Source organism: Ranitomeya variabilis, chromosome 4 (genome assembly GCF_051348905.1).
Source record: "Ranitomeya variabilis isolate aRanVar5 chromosome 4, aRanVar5.hap1, whole genome shotgun sequence".
Lineage (NCBI taxonomy): Eukaryota > Metazoa > Chordata > Amphibia > Anura > Dendrobatidae > Ranitomeya > Ranitomeya variabilis.
Genome location: NC_135235.1, coordinates 722,120,049 through 722,139,666, shown reverse-complemented (window position 1 = coordinate 722,139,666; position 19,618 = coordinate 722,120,049). Strand labels below are relative to the sequence as shown.

Below are 19,618 nucleotides of genomic sequence, written 5' to 3'. Positions count from 1 at the left end.
TGGTCATTATACAGTATGGAGCATCATGCGTGGCCATTATACAGTCTGGAGCATCATGCGTGGCCATTATACAGTCTGGAGCATCATGCGTGGCCATTACACAGTCTGGAGCATCATGCGTGGCCATTACACAGTCTGGAGCATCATGCGTGGCCATTACACAGTCTGGAGCATCATGCGTGGCCATTATACAGTCTGGAGCATCATGCGTGGCCATTATACAGTCTGGAGCATCATGTGTGGCCATTACACAGTCTGGAGCATCATGCGTGGCCATTATACAGTCTGGAGCATCATGTGTGGCCATTATACAGTATGGAGCACTATGCGTGGCCATTATACAGTATGGAGCACTATGCGTGGCCATTATACAGTATGGAGCACTATGTCCATATTTTTTTGTTCATAATTATTGTTTATGAAACAGTGTGATCAGCAGTGCTAAATGGGTGTGGTTGGGACGTGGATATGGGTGTGACTAGTTGTGAAATGGGTGTGGTCAGAGGCATGGCCTAAAATTTGCATGCGCCGCAAACTTTATCCCTCTTTCCCTTCTTCAAAAGTTGGGAGGTATGCCATACATAGTGCATAAGGAACATTATGGGAGCATTACACTATTTTGGGGCCAAGAAAGGGGCCTTGTGCTATGAGACCAATCCGCTCCCTCCCTTCCTGTCCTCCATAGTTGGGTCGTGTGTATCTATTACAGGAAACAGCACAAAAACGTTATGATTCTTACAAAGTGGCAACAAAAACCCCAAAAGAGTCTCAGTGCTGAAGGGGTTAATGTCCCCCCGCGCTCAGTAATGGGAAATCTCCAGCACCTACCTCCACCTGCAGAGCTGCACTCCACATAGAGAATAATGGAGCCTCCAGCACAGACCTCCACCCGCAGAGCCGCACTCCACATATATGGCTGCTCTGTGCGCACAGGACCTGTGATGAGGTCACAGGAGGGGAGGAGTCAGGGGTCACATGATCAGGGGCCTCAGGGAATGAGATCTGCAGTGAAGACCCTACATGGAGACTTCTCCTCAGTGACATTCCCGCCATTATTCCCCCTCACTACTGGCACAATTACCTCACGCCGCCTTTTCTACACAGTGTTATGTGTGGAATGTAACGTGTGATTTCTCTGCTTGGAGACAAATACACCCCACACATGAGGGGATTATTAGCCCCAATTTTTTTTTTTTTTTTCACCGGGCGTATACTATATGGCGGCATATTTCTCTTGACTTATTGTATTTTAGTACAGTGGTAACATTTCTTGATATGACTTGTGTTTATTTGTAAAAAAAATCAGAAATTTGATGAAGATTTTGAAATTATCCACTTTTTCACTTTTATTTTTCACTCAGATATCATTTCCTACATGTCTACTTTACATCATTTTTTTGCTAGGAAGTTACAAGCGTTAAAAGTTGAACATCACATTTGAAATGACTTTAAGGGGCCTATATGGCAAAAAAAAACCTAACGATGACACCATTCTAAAAACTACACCCCTCAGGGAACGTTCCCATGGTCAGAAACCAGCAGCACTTTGGATGCATCACGTCCGCTCCATCCAAAGAGCTGCCGGCTTTTGAACGCAGGTGATTTCGCATAATCATTGAACCGTGCGGAATCACCGCGCCCAATACACTGTACAGGGACATTTCTCTTGCCGAGACTGAGCATCCCCACAAGATAAATTGACATGCTGCAGTCTGGAAAGACGCGCCGCATGTGCGTCTCCGCAGGGAAGCCGTGGGTGCCGGTGTACGCATAGTGGAGGTGGGATTTCTTGAAATCCCATCCACTATGCTGTAACACCTGGACGCAGCTGGTTGGATGCTGCGGATGTACGCAGGGCCCAACCTGCTGCGTTTACTGACAGTGGAAACATATCCTTAAGGTTCTCAAAACCACATTCAGCAATTTTATTAACCCTTCAGGTGTTTCACAGGAATAAGAGGAACATGGAAGGAAAAAATGAACATTGAACTTTTTTTTCACAAAAAATTTACATTAGACACCTTTTTTTTAGGGTTGAGCGAAACGGGTCTGCCATTTTCAGAAGTCGCCGACTTTTGGCAAAGTCGGGTTTCATGAAACCCGACCCGACCCCTGTGTGGGGTCGGCCATGAGGTCGGCGATCTTCTGAATCTGGTATCGGAATTCCGATACCGAGTTCCGATATGTTTGCGATATCGGAAATCGGTATCGGAATCCACATTTAAGTGTAAAATAAAGAATTAAAATAAAAAATATTGATATACTCACCTCTCCGACGCAGCCTGGACATCGCCGCTGGTAACCGGCATCTTCCGTTCCTAAGAATGGCGCTTGAAAGACCTTTCGAATGCTTCACGGCTTGTGATTTGTCGCGGCGGCCCACGTGACCCTCATTATAGGAATTTAGGACATGAGAATTACGTCACGGCTTGTGATTGGTCGCTGAGCGGTCACGTGGGCCGCCGCGACCAATCACAAGCCGTGACGTCATCTAAAAGTCCTGAACGCGCTCATTCTTAAGAAGGAAGGCTTAAGAAGGTGACGTAATTCTCATGTCCTAAATTCCTAGAATGAGGAATTTAGGACCTGAGAATTACGTCACGGCTTGTGATTGGTCGCTGAGTGGTCACGTGGGCCGCCGCGACCAATCACAAGCCGTGAAGCATTCGAAAGGTCTTTCAAGCGCCATTCTTAGGAACGGAAGATGCCGGTTACCAGCGGCGATGTCCAGGCTGCGTCCGAGGGTGAGTATATCAATATTTTTTATTTTAATTCTGTATTTTACACTTAAATATGGATCCCAGGGCCTGAAGGAGAGTTTCCTCTCCTTCAGACCCTGGGAACCATAGTATCCCATTGCACTGCATTGGGTTTCGTGTTTCGGCCGACCCCGACCCCGACTTTTTTATAGGATCGGCCGATTTCACTCGACCCAACTTTTGAGAAAGTCGGGTTTCGTGAAACCCGACCCGATCCTATAAAAATAAAAGTCGCTCAACCCTACTTTTTTTTTCACAAGGATACCAGGAGAAAACGAACAGCAAAGTATGTTCTGCATTTTCTCCCCAGCATGCCATATGTTGAGGAAAAGTACTGTTTGGGCGCACGGCAGGCCTCAGGAGGGAAGAAGCACCATTTTACTTTTTGTTTCCAAAAAAATGCTGGAATCATTATCAGACACTGTGTCACGTTTGGAGAGCCCCTGAAGTGCCCAAGGAGTGGAAACCCCCACAAGAGACCCCATTTTGGAAACTAGACCTCTCAAGCAACTTATCTAGTTGTATGGTGAACACCTTAAACCCCCAGGTGATTCATAGAAGTTTATAACATTGAGCATTGAAAATTTAAAATAAATCACATTTTCCCAACGAAAACAATCTTTTTGGCCCCCAATTTTATATTTTTACAAGGTTAACAGGAGAAAATGAACCTCAAAATTGTTTTTGCAATTTCTCCTGAGTTTTGATGGACCAACCCCTGGATGCTCAGGGTTCGACCGAACAGTTAAAAACAGTACCCGAATCTGGAACCCTTTCACTTTAATAGGGGGCCTGAACATCAGGTATTTGCCACGCTGTCATGTACATGACAGCGCAGCAGACATTGCCTCTGATCGGCGGTAAAATCATTACTGCTGGTCAGAGAGCCGTGGCTCTCACACAAATGATAGGGTGAGTCCGCAGCTGTGACCGCAAGTAAAAAGTTTACCTCCGGTCACTGGCATTGACTGATGGGACTACTACCATCAAATTGAAAAAATTGAGATGCTTAGCACATAATTTGGCCAAATCATGCATACCTAGCAGCCAACAATAAAGCAGTCTCAAACTGCTGGGAATCTACGTGTCTAGTGTGAATACCTTTTTTTAGGCTGAAGTCTGAATTTCTGAGTAGATGTGAATACCTCATTTTAAAGCCTGAATTTATGGGTAGGTAGTAGAGATAAGGGAATATGTTCAGAAAATGATCACTGAACATAAATTTGGCACAAATATGGCACATTCGGATTCATGATCGGAAACACGGGTGTCACGATTCGGATGTCAGGTGACCCGGGACAGGGGCTCCGTCCCTGTCCCTAGCACTAAAGGGCACCCTAGCTTGCCCTTCGGGTTACTTCTGAAGGTGAATATGCCGAGGCCACGTACCTTGCCCTATCTCCTGAATCCGCCCACCGTCTGTTCCCTTCCCCCACAAAGGGAAGAGGGGAGCAGTTGTTCACTGCAGTACACCATCTAGACGAACAAGGCAACACAAACAACGGTAACTGAAAATACCAGGCATACAAATATTCACTCATATATAACAGAGGAATACACCGGAGTGTGGAGGATAAGGAAAAACCAAAGTAGGAGAAGGGAAGGGAATTATCACACATACAAACCCAAGCAACAGTCACAGATAAATCCACCAAACTCCTTCTCATATAACTATCAAACAACTATCCTAGCCATGCAGCATAAGCTAGTGTGTGATCATGTGTTTCAGTCAGGGCCTAGAGTATATAGAGGATGTGTAGCTATCCATTCTCATCGGAGAGCCCAGACTCCCAGAGCTCCCAACATGGCCGATTAACCCCTGTACTGTTCAAATAAATTTATACCATTTAAAAAGAAGGAAGGTGAAGTATTTATTTTCAGTGCAGGAGTAGAGCAATCAGACACTGCAGTCTTCTGTCTCCTCTCTGTCGTGATAATGTCGAGACAAAGAGCAAATTCTTGATTCTAGATTGTGAGCCCCATCGGGGACAGCGATGATAATGTGATGGAGCATGCCATATCTTACCTTCTCATTTAGTGGCGGTGAAATTCATCTTTTTGCATAGCTCATGCAAAGTAATTTTTTTTTTCTGCGGCAATCGTGATACAGCCTGCTAGATATTAGTTTTAAATTATTTGGAGCATATCTTCTATGGTATACAGACCTTATCCACACTAAAAAAAAATGCTTTCTTCTGTTACTACCGTGATACAGTAGGGGGATATCTCAGTTTGAAATTGTTTGCAGTATATAGTCTATGTTATACAGACCTTATCCACAGTAAAAAAAAAATACTTTCTTCTGTTAGTAATATCATACAGCAGGCCAGATGTCAGTTTGAAATTTTTGGGTGCTGATATTGTTCCTCAAACAGTGGTACACATGATAAAATCAAATTGGTTTTCTTACTAAAGACAAATATATAAAAATAATACCTGCGCTTGAATATATGCACTTGTAAGATACCCCACAATGCAAGCGGTTATTGTAAATAATTACCTTTTTGGTTGGTATGCAATAGATTGGCTGGTGCTGTATATTCAGACAGGCAGTTTCAGGGGAATGTCTATAGATTCAACTAAGATAAAACACAAGGTATTCAATAAATTTCCTTATTTAACAGAAAGTATGCGAAAGTCTCATTTGGAATAAAATACTACTTTTTACAGGTGCGTATAAAACTATATGTCAAGCACAATAAGTGGAGCCACGGTGGTAGATTTATCTACCAAATCGGTGGAATAAAAACAGCAGGACTTATTAAAACAAAGTACCTTTTTATATATTTGTCTTTAGCTTTATTTTCCCACTGTGGTTTGGGATTATACTTGCAGCTGACCGTATGCACCCGCACTAGCGCCGCTACAATATACTTAATTTTTTCCTTGGTTTTCTTACTATCTTAAAGCAGCCTACATTATATCTTTTCATTATTTGGTGCAGATATTGTTCTCCATACAAGGGTGCACATGATAAAATATTAATTTGATCTGTTAATACCGTGCTCCAAAACGTTGGCCATATCTAATGTTGTAAAACCTTTATGCTGAGATTCTGCTGCATCCAAAGCTCATCCACAGTAAAAAAAAAATCTAATTTTTTTCTGTTACTACCATGCTATATAAAGCAGGCCACATTTTATCTTTTAATGATTTTGGACTGGTATTGTGCTCCATTCAGGATTCCACATTTAACAATTTCAATTATTTGTGCTAATAGCTCAGTTGTCACGCTGCTGCCATGCAGGTAGGTGCAGGCTCCACTAGATGGCAGTAGAGTGGAAGCAGGACTGCACCTAAACAGAGCTGGCCTGCAGTGCAGCAGTGAGGCTACCATAGGTGGCAGCAGAATAGTCAAACAAGCCTTGACATGACCAGACCGGGAAAAAGGGAAAACAGGACTAAAAACCTGGACTGGATCATGACAGTGGTCTTTACACCATGCCACATTTAAGCATTGGATAGGGTTTGGAGCGATTTTTCTCTGATCGCCCATGACGGCACCACGGAGAGAGGGGATCCGCCCACCAAGGACAGGAAACCTACGGATAAAAAAGGCGGTACCACTCTCCTGCATCAGTTGGTTTCCTGTCCTTGATGGGAGACCTACGGACTTACCAGTTCGACGTTGGAATTCCGGGGCCATCCAGTCCGATTCAAGGCAGCTGGGGTCCCTCTGCCTCGGCTAGGGTGGTGACCTGAAGCGCCACCGCTGGGAGCCAGGGGCGACAGGGTGTGCGGGGGAGGTGACAAGGAGTCGCGGTCACCTCCCCAGGTAAGATGCAGCAGCGGCAACATCCAGGGGGGTCCCTCTGTGGTTGCGGGAGGTGCAGCGCGACCCTCCCTGAACAAGCATGAGTCTGCACGCTGCACCGCCATCGGGCGTGCAGAGGACGCGCTACAAGGGCTGCATAGGACCGGGGGCGCCGGTCAGCAGCGCCATAACTGCTTCCCGGGCGCCATCTTGAAAGTCGGCGCATGCCCGGGATCCAGACTGGTCTCGCGGGAGCTCGAGCGGCGCGGTCTGCGCAGGCGCTGAAGGGCGGCGCTCGGGCGCTGGGCGCGCGCCGCTCGGGCGGCGCGGTCTGCGCAGGCGCTGGGAGGGCGACGCTCGAGCGCTGAGCGCGGTCTGCGCAGGCACTGACGGGGCGCCGCTCGGGCGCTAGGAGCGATCTGCGCAGGCGCCGGCGGTGAGCGCCGAGCTAATACAACAAAAAAGTAGCCTCCTTCTGCTCCCTATCTCCCTTGGGGAACCCAGTAGCTGTGGACGCTTTCCTGATTTCTTGGGGTCACCACCTGGTCTATGCCTTTCCTCCTCTCATCCTGATTCCAGGTAGGAAGCCGGTTACAACAAGACAGTACGGCAAAATATGGAAAAAGTTTTTATCTTCTTCAGGTGCAAAAATAGGGAAAGAGATTCCCCTTAATTCCATATTAGAGTTCCTACAAAAAGGTTTGGAGATGGGTTTAGCCACCAGTACCCTAAAAGTTCACGTGGCAGCATTAGGAGCATTATTCAATTTTGACTTAGCTTCAAATAGGTGGGTCTCTAGGTTCATCAGAGCAGCAGGAAGATCGAGGCCTCTGCCAGTGAAAGTGGTTCCACAATGGGACTTAAACTTGGTCCTTAAAGCCCTGACTGTGTCCACCATTTGAACCATTACACAAAACCTCAATAAAAAACTTGTCTCTCAAAACCGCTCTGTTAGTCGCCCTCACTTCTGCCCGTAGGGTCAGCGACTTACAGGCTCTATCAGTTAATGCCCCCTACACACAAATTTTAGAGGATAGGGTCATTTTAAAAACAGACCCAGCATATCTCCCGAAAGTGGCTTCAAAATTTCACAGGTCTCAAGAGATATCTCTCCCCTCCTTCTGTCCCAACCCTACAAATAAGGAGGAACAAACATTACATACTCTGGATGTAAGAAGGTGTCTCTTACAATACCTAGAAGCCACTAGAGAGAGTAGGGAGGATTCCTCTCTGTTTGTGTGTTTCCAGGGTCCCCGGAAAGGGAAAAAAGCTTCTAAGGCCACCATAGCAAGATGGATCACGGACGCCATCAGTCTTTCATACTCGGCAAGTGGGATGTCCGTTCCCGGGGAGGTTAAGGCTCACTCGACAAGGGCAGTGGCGACTTCCTGGGCGGAGAAGGCCGGAGCTTCTATAGACCAGATATGTAGAGCTGCTACCTGGTCCTCACCATCCACATTCTATAGGCACTATAGATTGGACCTAATCTCTTCCTCAGATCTTACCTTCGGTAAAAGGGTTCTGGAAGCAGTGGTCCCACCCTGAATGTACTATCTATGCAATTCTCTCCGTGGTGCCGTCATGGGCGATCAGAGAAAAATATAGTTCTTACCGATAACGGTATTTCTCTGAGCCCATGACGGCACCCGTACATTCCCTCCCTTCACTTATGGGTGTGCACATTTAAAAAGTGCCATAGTCTATTCATAGTCTACTTTTAGTTAAAGTCACGTGGTATCTTATTAGGCTAAACAGTTAAAAATTACAAATGCCTTAGTAGTCTCCCATCATTCTCTATGTAAACAAACTGATGCAGGAGAGTGGTACCGCCTTTTTTATCCGTAGGTTTCCTGTCCTTGGTGGGCGGATCCCCTCTCTCCGTGGTGCCGTCATGGGCTCAGAGAAATACCGTTATCGGTAAGAACTATATTTTTCTTGCTTAAAGTTTGATCAGTAACTGGTGGATGAGGACAGGTGTATACATGGTGCTCTGAGAGCTTTACCAAATTCAGGCAACACAAATAAAGGAAACCCAACTTGGAGACCAAACATTTGCAAAATTATGAGCAGAGACCACTAAAAAGTGGCATCAGTTTCTATTTATTTTTTTATTCACTTATATAACGCCAATAATTCCACAGCACTTTACAGACATTTACAGACATTAATAGGCCAGTCTGATCAAATGCGCTTTTAGGGCACGCTTAAAACTGTAGGGATTGGGGATTAATCATATTAACCTGGGTAGTGCATTCCAAAGAATTGGCACAGCACGTGAAAAGTCTTGGAGATGGGAGTGTGAGGTTCTGATTATTGAGGATATTAACCTCAGGTCTTCAGCAGAATGGAGAGCACGGGTAGGGTGGTAGACTGAGACCAGAGAGGAGATGTAGGGTGGTGCTGAGCCATGGAGCACTTTGTGGATGAGGGTAATAGTTTTGTACTGGATTATGGAGTGGATGGGTAGCCAGTGTAATGACTGGCACAAGGTAGAGGCATCGGTGTAACGGTTGGTGAGGAATATGATCCTGGCTGCAGCATTCAGGACAGATTTGAGTGGGGTGAGTTTAGTAAGAGGGAGGCCGATTAGAAGAGAGTTACAATAGTCCAGACGAGAATGAATAAGTGAAACAGTAAGAGTTTTTGCAGAGTCGAAAGTAAGAAAAGGGCGAATTCTAGAAATGTTTTTGAGATGCAGATAAGAAGAGCGAGCCAGTGATTGGATGTGGGGGGTGAATGAAAGCTCAGAATCAAGTATGACCCCAAGGCAGAGGGCATGTTGCTTGGCAGTAATGGTGGAAACACACATGGAGATGGCAGTGTCAGGCAAAGGTAGGTTAGTAGAGGGAGAGAACAAGAGGAGTTCAGTTTTTGACAGGTTCAGTTTCAGATAGAGGGAGAACATGATGTTAGAGACAGCAGTAAGACAATCACTGGTGTTTTCTAAAAAGGCAGGCGTGAGATCAGAAGAAGTGTATAATTGGGTGTCATCAGCATAGAGATGGTACTGGAACCCAAATCTCTTATTGTTTGTCCAATAGGGGCAGTATACAAAGAGAAGAGGAGGGGGCCTAGGACTGATCCTTGAGGAACCCCAACAGTAAGGGGAAGGTGAGAGGAGGAGGAACCAGCAAAACATACAGAGAAGGATCGGTCAGAGAGATAGGAGGAGAACCAGGAAAGAACAGTGTCCTTGAGGCCGATGGAGTGTAGCATAGCGAGGAGGAGCTGATGATCCACAGTGTCAACTGCTGCGGAGAGATCCAAGAGAATTATCATGGAATAGTGACTATTAGATTTAGCTGTTAGTAGATCATTAGAGACTTTAGTGAGGCAGTTTCAATAGAGTGTAAAGACTTATATCTTAGAGATAGCGGATAAGACGGGAGTGGACCAGGCGTTCAAGGAGTTTAGAGATGAAGGGAAGATTAGAGACAGGTTTATAATTAGCGGCACAGTTTTGGTCAAGGGATGGTTTTTTAAGTAATGGATGTATGATGGTATGCTTAAATTAGGAAAATATACCGGAAGAGAGAGAGAGGTTGAATATTTTTGTTAGGTGAGAGGTGACAGCATGCGAAAGGGACTGGGAGGAGGAGATGTGACGGAATGGGGTCACTGGTGCAAGTGGTCGGGCGAGAAGATGCAAGGAGCCTGATTACTTCTTCTGTAACTGGTTCAAAGTCAGAGAGTGAGCTAGATGCAGTGGGGGAGGTAGGACAGTGCATGGTATGAAGGGATTGGGAGATAATTTCCTGTCGGATGTGGTCAATTTTTTTTGAGTAAGAGGCCAGATCGTCAGTGCGGAGATCCGTGGTTGGGGTGTGCGCTCTTGGGTTGAGTAGGTAATGGAAAGACTCAAAGAGACGATTAGGGTAATTGGACAGTGAGGTGATGAGGGTGGTAAAATAGGTTTGTTTGGAGAGGTGAAGGGCAGAGTTGTATGTTTTATGCTTGAACTTATAATGGATGAAATCTTCGGGTAGATTAGATTTTCTCCACAGACGTTTGGCACACCTGGAGCACCGCTGCAGGAAACGTGTTTGCAGCGTGCCACGGTTGTCGCCATCTGTGCCGAATTGTTCTATGTATAGAAGGTGCAATTTCATCCAGGGCACTTTGCAGGGTTTCATTGTAATGCGTCAGGACATGAGATGGAGGAGATAGTGGCCAATGAGGACTGCAAGTTCTTCATAAGTTTCTGGGTGTTAATGGCCTGTATGTTTCTATAAGGGTGGAAAGTGGGGGTGACCTGAGCGGGATGGCAGTTATTGATAGAGAATGAAAGAAAGTTGTGGTCAGAGAGCGGGAGAGGGGAGTTTGTGAAATCATCCACTGAGCAAAGCCGGGAGAAGACCAAGTCGAGGGAGTTTCCATCTTCATGTGTTGGAGAGTTAGTATGCAGCGAGAGGCCGAAAGAGGAGGTTAGAGATAAAAGGTGAGAAGCAGATGGGGAGAGGGGAACAGCAATGGGGATGTTGAAATCACCCATGATGAGGGTGGGGATGTCACAGGAGAGAAACTGTGAAAGCCAGGTGGCAAAGTGATCCAGGAACTGATGAGAGGGGCCGTAAGGACGATATACCACCACCACTCGCATGGAGAAGGGGATGTAGAGTCTGACAGCATGGACCTCAAAAGAAGGGAAGATAAGTGAGGGTAGTTGGGGGATAACTTGGAAGGTACATTTGGTTGATAGGAGCAGGCCAACGCCTCCACCTGCTCTGCTGTCTGATCTTGGGGTATGAGAGAAGTGTAGTACACCATATAAAAGAGCAGCAGCGTTGGTGACTAACTGCTGGATCCAGGTTTCAGTAAGAGCCAGGAGGTTAAGAGAATTAGAAAGGAAGAAGTCATGGATGAAAGGGAGTTTATTACACACAGAGCAAGAATTCCAAAGGGCACAATTGAAAGAGACAGAAGGCATGCAGGGAATATTAACAAGGTTAGAGGGGTTTCTGAGTGTAGCAGTTGGGAGGTTTGACTGGCTATAACATGGGGGGCCAGGGTTGGGAGAGATGTCTCCTGCGACTAGGAGAAGGAGGATAGAAAGAGTGAGCAGATGGTTAAGTGATTTGTGAGAGCGTCTCTTGTGTTGGATGGTGGGACTGAATGGATCTGCACTGTTAAGCAATGTGAACAGAGCGTGAGTGCTATACATAGGAGAGGAAAGGACAGTGGGGCCGATATGAATGGAGTGTAAAGAGTTAATGCAAGGGCAGTGAATGTGAGTGAATGCAGCAGCCAGGATATAGATTATGCAAATACATATGGTGAATATTTGTTCTGTTCTAAATGAACAGGGAATAGAATTAATTGTCTTACCTGTCTCCTGCCCTGTCTATCTGCCATGTTTTAACTGCCAGTGCTTTGATAATTGTGCTTCGATTAAATGTGCATGAATGCTCCCCTGCACAAATCCTTCACCAAACTATGTCTAAATTTATAGGAGGCTAGCTCTTAGATCTTACCTTTTTTTTCTCTCGTTAGCAATCAATCTAAGGGTACCGTCACACATTGAAATTTTCATCGCTGCGACGGCACGATTCGTGACGTCGCAGCGTCGTATAATCATCGCTCCAGCGTCGTAGACTGCGGTCACACGTTGCAATCACGGCGCTGGAGTGATGCCGAAGTCCCCGGGTAACCAGGGTAAACATCGGGTAACTAAGCGCAGGGCCGCGCTTAGTAACCCGATGTTTACCCTGGTTACCAGCGTAAACGTAAAAAAACAAACCGTACATACTCACCCGTCGGTGTCCTTCAGGTCCCTTGCCGTCTGCTTCCTGCTCTGAGTGCAGCCGTACAGTGAGAGCAGATCACAGCACCGCTGCGCTCTGCTCTCACTTTCCGGCCGGCACTCAGAGCAGGAAGCAGACGGCAAGGGACCTGAAGGACACCGACGGGTGAGTATGTACGGTTTGTTTTTTTACGTTTACGCTTGTAACCAGGGTAAACATCGGGTTACTAAGCGCGGCCCTGCGCTTAGTTACCCGATGTTTACCCTGGTTACAAGCGAACACATCGCTGGATCGCTGTCACACACAACGATCCAGCGATGTCAGCGGGTGATCAAGCGACGAAAGAAAGTTCCAAACGATCTGCTACGACGTACGATTCTCAGCAGGGTGTCTGATCGCAGTAGCGTGTCAGACACAGCGATATCGTAACGATATCGCTAGAACGTCACGAATCGTAACATCGTAGCGATGGAAATTTCAATGTGTGACGGTACCCTTCGTTAAGTTGGGACAGCAGGACACAAATGTAGTGAACAGAGACAAATGTCCAGGTCTACATGGATCATAAACCACTTTGCAAAACATTTATATGCCTCTCTGCATAAGGAACAAGCAGAAGTAAGTTCAATAGCTATCAATAAAAACAAATGTTTGCTAAGATGGCTTACAAATCTAGATACATGCAAGATTCAATGCCAGAGATTGAATGAGTTAGATACCATTCAGGTTGCTTGCTGACAATGAACGGAGTTAAAAGACATGCAAGGTAGTTCTGAGGTTGAATGATATGATTACCATTCAGGCTGCTTGCTGACAATGAACGGAGTGAAAAGACATGCAAGGTAGTTCAGTTCAGAGGCTGAATTATATGATTACCATTCAGGTTGCTTGCTGACAATGAACAGAGTGAAAAGACATGCAAGGTAGTTCAGGTCAGAGGCTGAATTATATGATTACCATTCAGGTTGCTTGCTGACAATGAACGGAGTGAAAAGACATGCAAGGTAGTTCAGTTCAGAGGCTGAATGATATGATTACCATTCAGGTTGCTTGCTGACAATGAACGGAGTGAAAAGACATGCAAGGTAGTTCAGTTCAGAGGATAAATTATATGATTCATCCATGTTTTAACTGCCAGTACTTTGATAAATGTACTTAGATTAAATCTGCACGAATAAAAGTGCACGAATGCTCCCCTGCACGAGGCAATACGGGCAACAATTATGTTGCAGATAGTGCTGCAAGAAAGCGCTTATGGGTCGGTCTCTTTCATGAGGTTCAAGTCCATAGTGTGTTGATGATGGGATAACGCTCAAGCTTGCTTCCTCCTTCCCCTTCTGGCAAGCATGGACAACAGAGAGGGAACCATCCTCTTCGTCACCTAATTGTACATCACCTCTTCCTCCTCATCCTGCTCCATTTGTTCCTCCTCATGGCAACCACCTGTGAGAGGACAGACCAGAACTTAGAGATATTTTTGACCCGTCCGCATCATCCTCTGCCTCCTCCTCTTTCCCCGGGACCACCACCTCCTACCGCAGACTATTCTATTCAAAGTGTGATCCAGCATGTAGATGACAGTAATAGTGATGCTGATGACGGTATCGTCAGCACTAATCATTTTAGTAGCGATTTTGAAAACGTGCAGAAGGGTGCAGAGGTCCTTCCTCTGTGTCCACTCCACAAGTGTGAATTGCACCACGTCCACACTGCATTGGGCCAGGCTGTGCACAATGTCGTACTGCACTAGGTCTCGGATCTGCTGCCACAGTCGCAGCAATATGTGCAGAGTTGAATTCCATGGTGTCATCACATCGTATATCAACTGATTAAAGATCTTTATACCAACATACAGTAAGTGCAATGTTGGAAGTGAACACACAATGACATTGGTTTCTACAGTAGCGCATTCAGGCTGGGACAGTGGTGGAGGAATTGATGTACCATGAGGTTGAGGATGCAAGCCATGCAATGTGAGATTACCCCGACGTAGGGCCGCCACCAGGTTTGCACCAGGTGGTCCAGGCTCAGTGGAGACAGCCATTGCTCAAGCTTAGAAAAAAAACTAGGATGAAAAAGACAGAAATGGAAAAGGAGAAAACGCTGTTTAAATAAGTTTGTACTAACCTGATTTCTTTGTGTGTACACAACATTTCAATCACTACAGTCATGGCCAAAAGTTTTGAGAATGACACCAAAATTATATTTTCACATGATCTGCTGCCCTCTGGTTTTTATTAGTGTTTGTCTGATGTTTATATCACATACAGAAATATAATTGCAATCATATTATGAGTACCAATTGGTTATATTGACAGTTAGAATGAGTTAATGCAGCAAGTCAATATTTGCAGTGTTGACCCTTCTTCTTCAAGACCTCTGCAATTCTCCCTGGCATGCTCTCAATCAACTTCTGGACCAAATCCTGACTGATAGCAGTCAATTCTTGCATAATCAATGCTTGCATTTTGCCAGAATCTGTTGGTTTTTGTTTGTCCACCCGTCTCTTGATGATTGACCACAAGTTCTCAATGGGATCTGGGGAGTTTCCAGGCCATGGACCTAAAATCTCTATGTTTTGTTCCATGAGCCATTTAGTTATCACCTTTGCTTTATGGCAAGGTGCTCCATCATGCTGGAAAAGGCATTGTTGGGCGCCAAACTGCTCTTGGACGGTTGGGAGAAGTTGCTCTTGGAGGACATTCTCGTACAATTCTTTATTCATGGCTGTGTTTTTAGGCAAGACTGAGTGAGCTGATTCCCTTGGCTGAGAAGCAACCCCACACATGAATGGTTTCAGGATGCTTTACAGTTGGCATGAGACAAGACTGGTGGTAGCGCTCACCTCTTCTCCGAATAAGCTGTTTTCCAGATGTCCCAAACAATCGAAAAGGGGATTCATCAGGGAAAATGACTTTGCCCCAGTCCTCAGCAGTCCACTCCCTGTACCTTTTGCAGAATATCAGTCGGTCCCTGATGTTTTTTCTGGAGAGAAGTGGCTTCTTTGCTGCCCTCCTTGAAACCAGGCCTTGCTCAAAGTGTCTCCGCCTCACAGTGCGTGCAGAAGCACTCACACCAGCCTGCTGCCATTCCTGAGCAAGCTCGGCACTGCTGGGAGTCCGATCCCGCAGCTGAAACAGTTTTAAGATACGGTCCTAGCGCTTGCTGGTTTTTCTTGGGCACCCTGGAGCCTTTTTGACAACAATGGAAGCTCTCTCCTTGAAGTTCTTGATGATGCGATAGATTGTTGACTGAGGTGCAATCTTTGTAGCTGCGATACTCTTCCCGGTTAGGCCATTTTTGTGCAGTGCAATGATGGCTGCACGTGTTTCTTTAGAGATAGCCATGGTTAACTGAAGAGAAACGATGATACCAAGCGCCAGCCTCCTTTTAAAGTGTCCAGTGATGTCATTCTTACTTAATCATGACTGATTGATCGCCAGCCCTGTCCTCATCAACACCCACACCTGTGTTAATGGATCAATCACTAAAACGATGTTAGCTGCTCCTTTTAAGGCAGGACTGCAATGATGTTGAAATGTGTTTTGGGGGTTAAAGTTCATTTTCTGGGCAAATATTGACTTAGCAAGTACAGTAATTGCTGTTAAGCTGATCACTCTGACACTCAGGAGTATATGCAAATTGCCATTAGAAAAAATGAAGCAGTAGACTTTGGAAAAATTAATATTTGTCTCATTCTCAAAATTTTTGTCCATGACTGTATATAGTGATGCAGTGCCCCATGCTGCAGCTAGGGGCGCTATATGTGCTTCTCAGGATACGCATAGATAAGTAACTGTAATGCTGATAACACAGGTCAACAAAAAAAAAATTTTTTTTCTGGTGTCCAAAATATTTTAATGAATTTGGGGTATTTTTGGGGTGCTGATTCTGAATATGTCATCAGTTTTGCCAGATTGGCTCAAGTTTTTGAGATTTTTGGTATCTTATTTATAGCACTTGTTGGTAAATGCGACGCATCATCTCATTAATTTCTTTGGATTAGTACTTGAACTGAGCAGTTCTCAATATAGTTTTGTGTTAATTAGTGTTCTAAAAGTTTGTTCATAGCTTGATTTTTGCACTAACTTTATGTTGTTGTCTGTTTTCCAGTGAAAAGCATGAACTCATCAAGAAGAAGTTGTCTTAACGATCCAGACTCATTCTGTTACATTTGTGGTGAATACACACTGCCAAAACATAGAAGAAACATAACAGACTTCGTAAAAAAAGTGTATTTTGCCTATTTTGGGGTTATGCTTGGGGACCAAGACAAGTTTTGGGCACCACACATAGTGTGCAAAGCATGTATCGAATTATTACGAAAATGGAGCAAAGGACAAAGAAAAAGCTTCAAATTTGGTGTTCCAATGGTGTGGAGAGAGCCAAAAAATCATCATGATGACTGTTATTTATGGTAAACACAGGTACAGGCACATCTTCACAATGAGGGACAGGCCTTCTTGCAGATTCCATGTTACTCCCATTTTCGTTTCTTATGCTTATTGAATCCTTGCACTTGCACTGCACAGAAATAACAGTCATCATGATGATTTTTTGGCTCTCTCCACACCATTGGAACACCAAATTTGAAGCTTTTTCTTTGTCTTTTGCTCCATTTTCGTAATAATTCGATACATGCTTTGCACACTATGTGTGGTGCCCAAAACTTGTCTTGGTCCCCAAGCATAACCCCAAAATAGGCAAAATACACTTTTTTTACGAAGTCTGTTATGTTTCTTCTATGTTTTGGCAGTGTGTATTCACCACAAATGTAACAGAATGAGTCTGGATCGTTAAGACAACTTCTTCTTGATGAGTTCATGCTTTTCACTGGAAAACAGACAACAACATAAAGTTAGTGCAAAAATCAAGCTATGAACAAACTTTTAGAACACTAATTAACACAAAACTATATTGAGAACTGCTCAGTTCAAGTACTAATCCAAAGAAATTAATGAGATGATGCGTCGCATTTACCAACAAGTGCTATAAATAAGATACCAAAAATCTCAAAAACTTGAGCCAATCTGGCAAAACTGATGACATATTCAGAATCAGCACCCCAAAAATACCCTAAATTCGATGAAATATCTTTGGCACCAAAAATGCTGTTGACCAGTGAATGAGATAGTGGCTGGCGTTATTGTAAATGGCCGGTATGTGTTGCAGAGGGAGTCTGCGCTGTATGCCAGTAATGTTGTTCTGGGATCTGTAGTCCCACAAGTATTTGTATAGTTGTAAAGGGAGGCTTGCAGGGTTTGTCGGAGGGCTGGGTGCGTCTGGCTAACCACACACACCTCCCACCCAGGGGGTGAGGTTACAGGTTTATAATGTGACCATGGTGTGGTCACATGGTTTCTGTAGGGAAGAGTATTTGGATCTGTATGGTCCATGTACAAGGTCCTGCAGAGCCTATATGTTGGGAGTGATAGCTCCCTGAATAGCATGTGGTGGGGCTTTGGCACTGAGTGGCCTCTGAGTTGGACGGTCCCAGCTAGGGACAGACATCTTGAAGAGTGCACGGAGAGGCCTGTGTGTTGGGAGGTCCCGGGAGTAGGACCGGATCCCTGAACAGCGCACGGAGAGGAAATGTGTGAACTGAGTCAGTGATAGCCCTGCTTTGGGGGAGCTACCTTCCATCTGAAGATCTGGACTGTCGGGGAGTGCACTGGTCACAGGGACAGTGATCCCAGTTTGGCAGCTTCCCCAGCAGAGAGGCCTGACAAGGAGTCAGCAGATGGAGCAGGAGCTCCCGTAAGGTGCATCCAGACTGTTGATGCTTAATGTGTTCCATGAACTAATGAACTGTGCGGCATGATGGTCACCCATGGCAACTGGATGGAGTAAGGTCTAGCATGTTTAGTGTCTGTAAGATGTAATGAACTGTTTGTGGTTTATGATACCTGAAGAAACCGGATAGACTGTTTTATGTTAAAAACCATGCCCGTGTGCATTTATCCTGTTGCTAAGCGAGTATTCCCCTACCCATTAGTGATCGCAGTATCACATATCGTGCTAGACTGCGGGCAACGGTCCAGGAAGCACATGTGGACATGATTGTTGTAACTCGTCGGGGTTACAAAGTTTGCGGTGGATCGGCGGGTCCGCAAAGCTTACAAGCATCTGGCTGTAACTCGGTGGGGTTACAAAGAGTTGCTGTGGATCAGTGGGTCCAGGATGTCTGTGGTGCAGAGTCTTGTGGAGAGGAGCTGCAATTGCAGCAAGAGGTTCTGCAGCAGCCAGAGCTGCAGTGGCAGCAGCAGCGGCTTGTGATCGGCAGCTGGAGGTGCCGGCAGTTTGTGACTGCAGCAGGAGCTGTGGTAGCGCCAGCAGGAGCTGGTGAGGTATCATGAGAGGACATTGGTCCAGATTGTGCAGACTCTTAAAGGGCTAGTGCCAACCTAAAAATACTTTTTTTTACTGTGTGAACTGGGGCCTGAGAGTACCGTGGGGGGAGTGCACTGGGTTTACCCCAGGTAAGGGGTGGTGTCCCTAAAAGTGGGGGATGAGCCAAACAGGGGTGGTTGCCCAACAAGGGTGGGGCCCCAAAATTTGGCGGTAACCCAAGGAGGGATAGTTGCTCAAAAGGGGGTGGAGTCCCAGGGAATGGTAGTTTCCCAAAAGGGGTGGAGCATCTTGAAGGGGTGCCGCAGACTAACAGTAACCCGGGGCAAGAGCATTATGTGTGTTCAGTCTGCTATGTGAACTATCCATCCGGTGAGAGTTTATGGGGGTGTGCCCTGTGGATGCACGAGAAAAACGTGTGTACTGGTCGATTCTGGGAGCCCGGTGACTCTAGTGAGGGTTGCACCCAGGGGACTTGAAATACCCAATAGGAAGGTCAGGGTCACCTGCATTCATGGGAGCACTAAGGACTATCCAGTGGCCAGGGTACCTCCACAGACTGTTGGTGCTTAATGTGTTCCATTGACTAATGAACTGGGTGGCATGACGGTCACCCAAGGCAACTGGACAGAGTAAGGTCCAGCTTGTTTAGTGTCTGTAAGATGAAGCCGTATATAAAGTGATGTAATGAACTGTTCGTGGTTGCGGTTTATGATACCTGAAGAAACCGGATAGACTATTTTGTGTTAAACCATGCCTGTGTGTATTTATCCCATTGCTAAGCGAGTATTCCCCAACCTGTTAGTGATCGCGGCATCACTATATATATATATATATATACACACACACACACTACCGTTCAAAAGTTTAGGGTCACCCAGACAATTTTGTGTTTTCCATGAAAACTCATACTTTTATTAATCAAATGAGTTGCCAAATGAATTGAAAATCTAGTCCAGACATTGACAAGGTTCGAAAAAAAGATTTTTGTTTGAAATGATAATTTTCTTCTTCAA

At 45.4% G+C, this 19,618-nt stretch overlaps 2 protein-coding genes across 5 annotated transcripts in view; both read right to left on the bottom strand.

Annotated features, from left to right (window-relative positions):
• The window catches only part of LOC143766645 (uncharacterized), a 101,805-nt gene extending 100,896 nt beyond the window's left edge, over window positions 1-909 (bottom strand). For 2 of the 4 annotated variants that reach the window (XM_077254457.1, XM_077254459.1), the window contains exon 1: window positions 829-904. The gene's annotated coding sequence lies outside the window, so the exon portion shown is untranslated. Of the gene's footprint in view, window positions 1-828 lie in introns of all 4 variants that reach the window. The other 2 variants (XM_077254458.1, XM_077254460.1) reach the window with 2 other exon arrangements.
• LOC143766657 (uncharacterized) overlaps window positions 1-937 on the bottom strand; it is a 1,190,188-nt gene extending 1,189,251 nt beyond the window's left edge. Inside the window, exon 1 of the mRNA XM_077254482.1 lies at window positions 884-937. Coding sequence (XP_077110597.1) covers window positions 884-910 — 27 coding nt within the window. The 5' untranslated portion in view covers window positions 911-937. The remainder of the gene's footprint in view (window positions 1-883) is intronic.
• Between the last annotated feature and the right edge of the window lie 18,681 nt (window positions 938-19,618).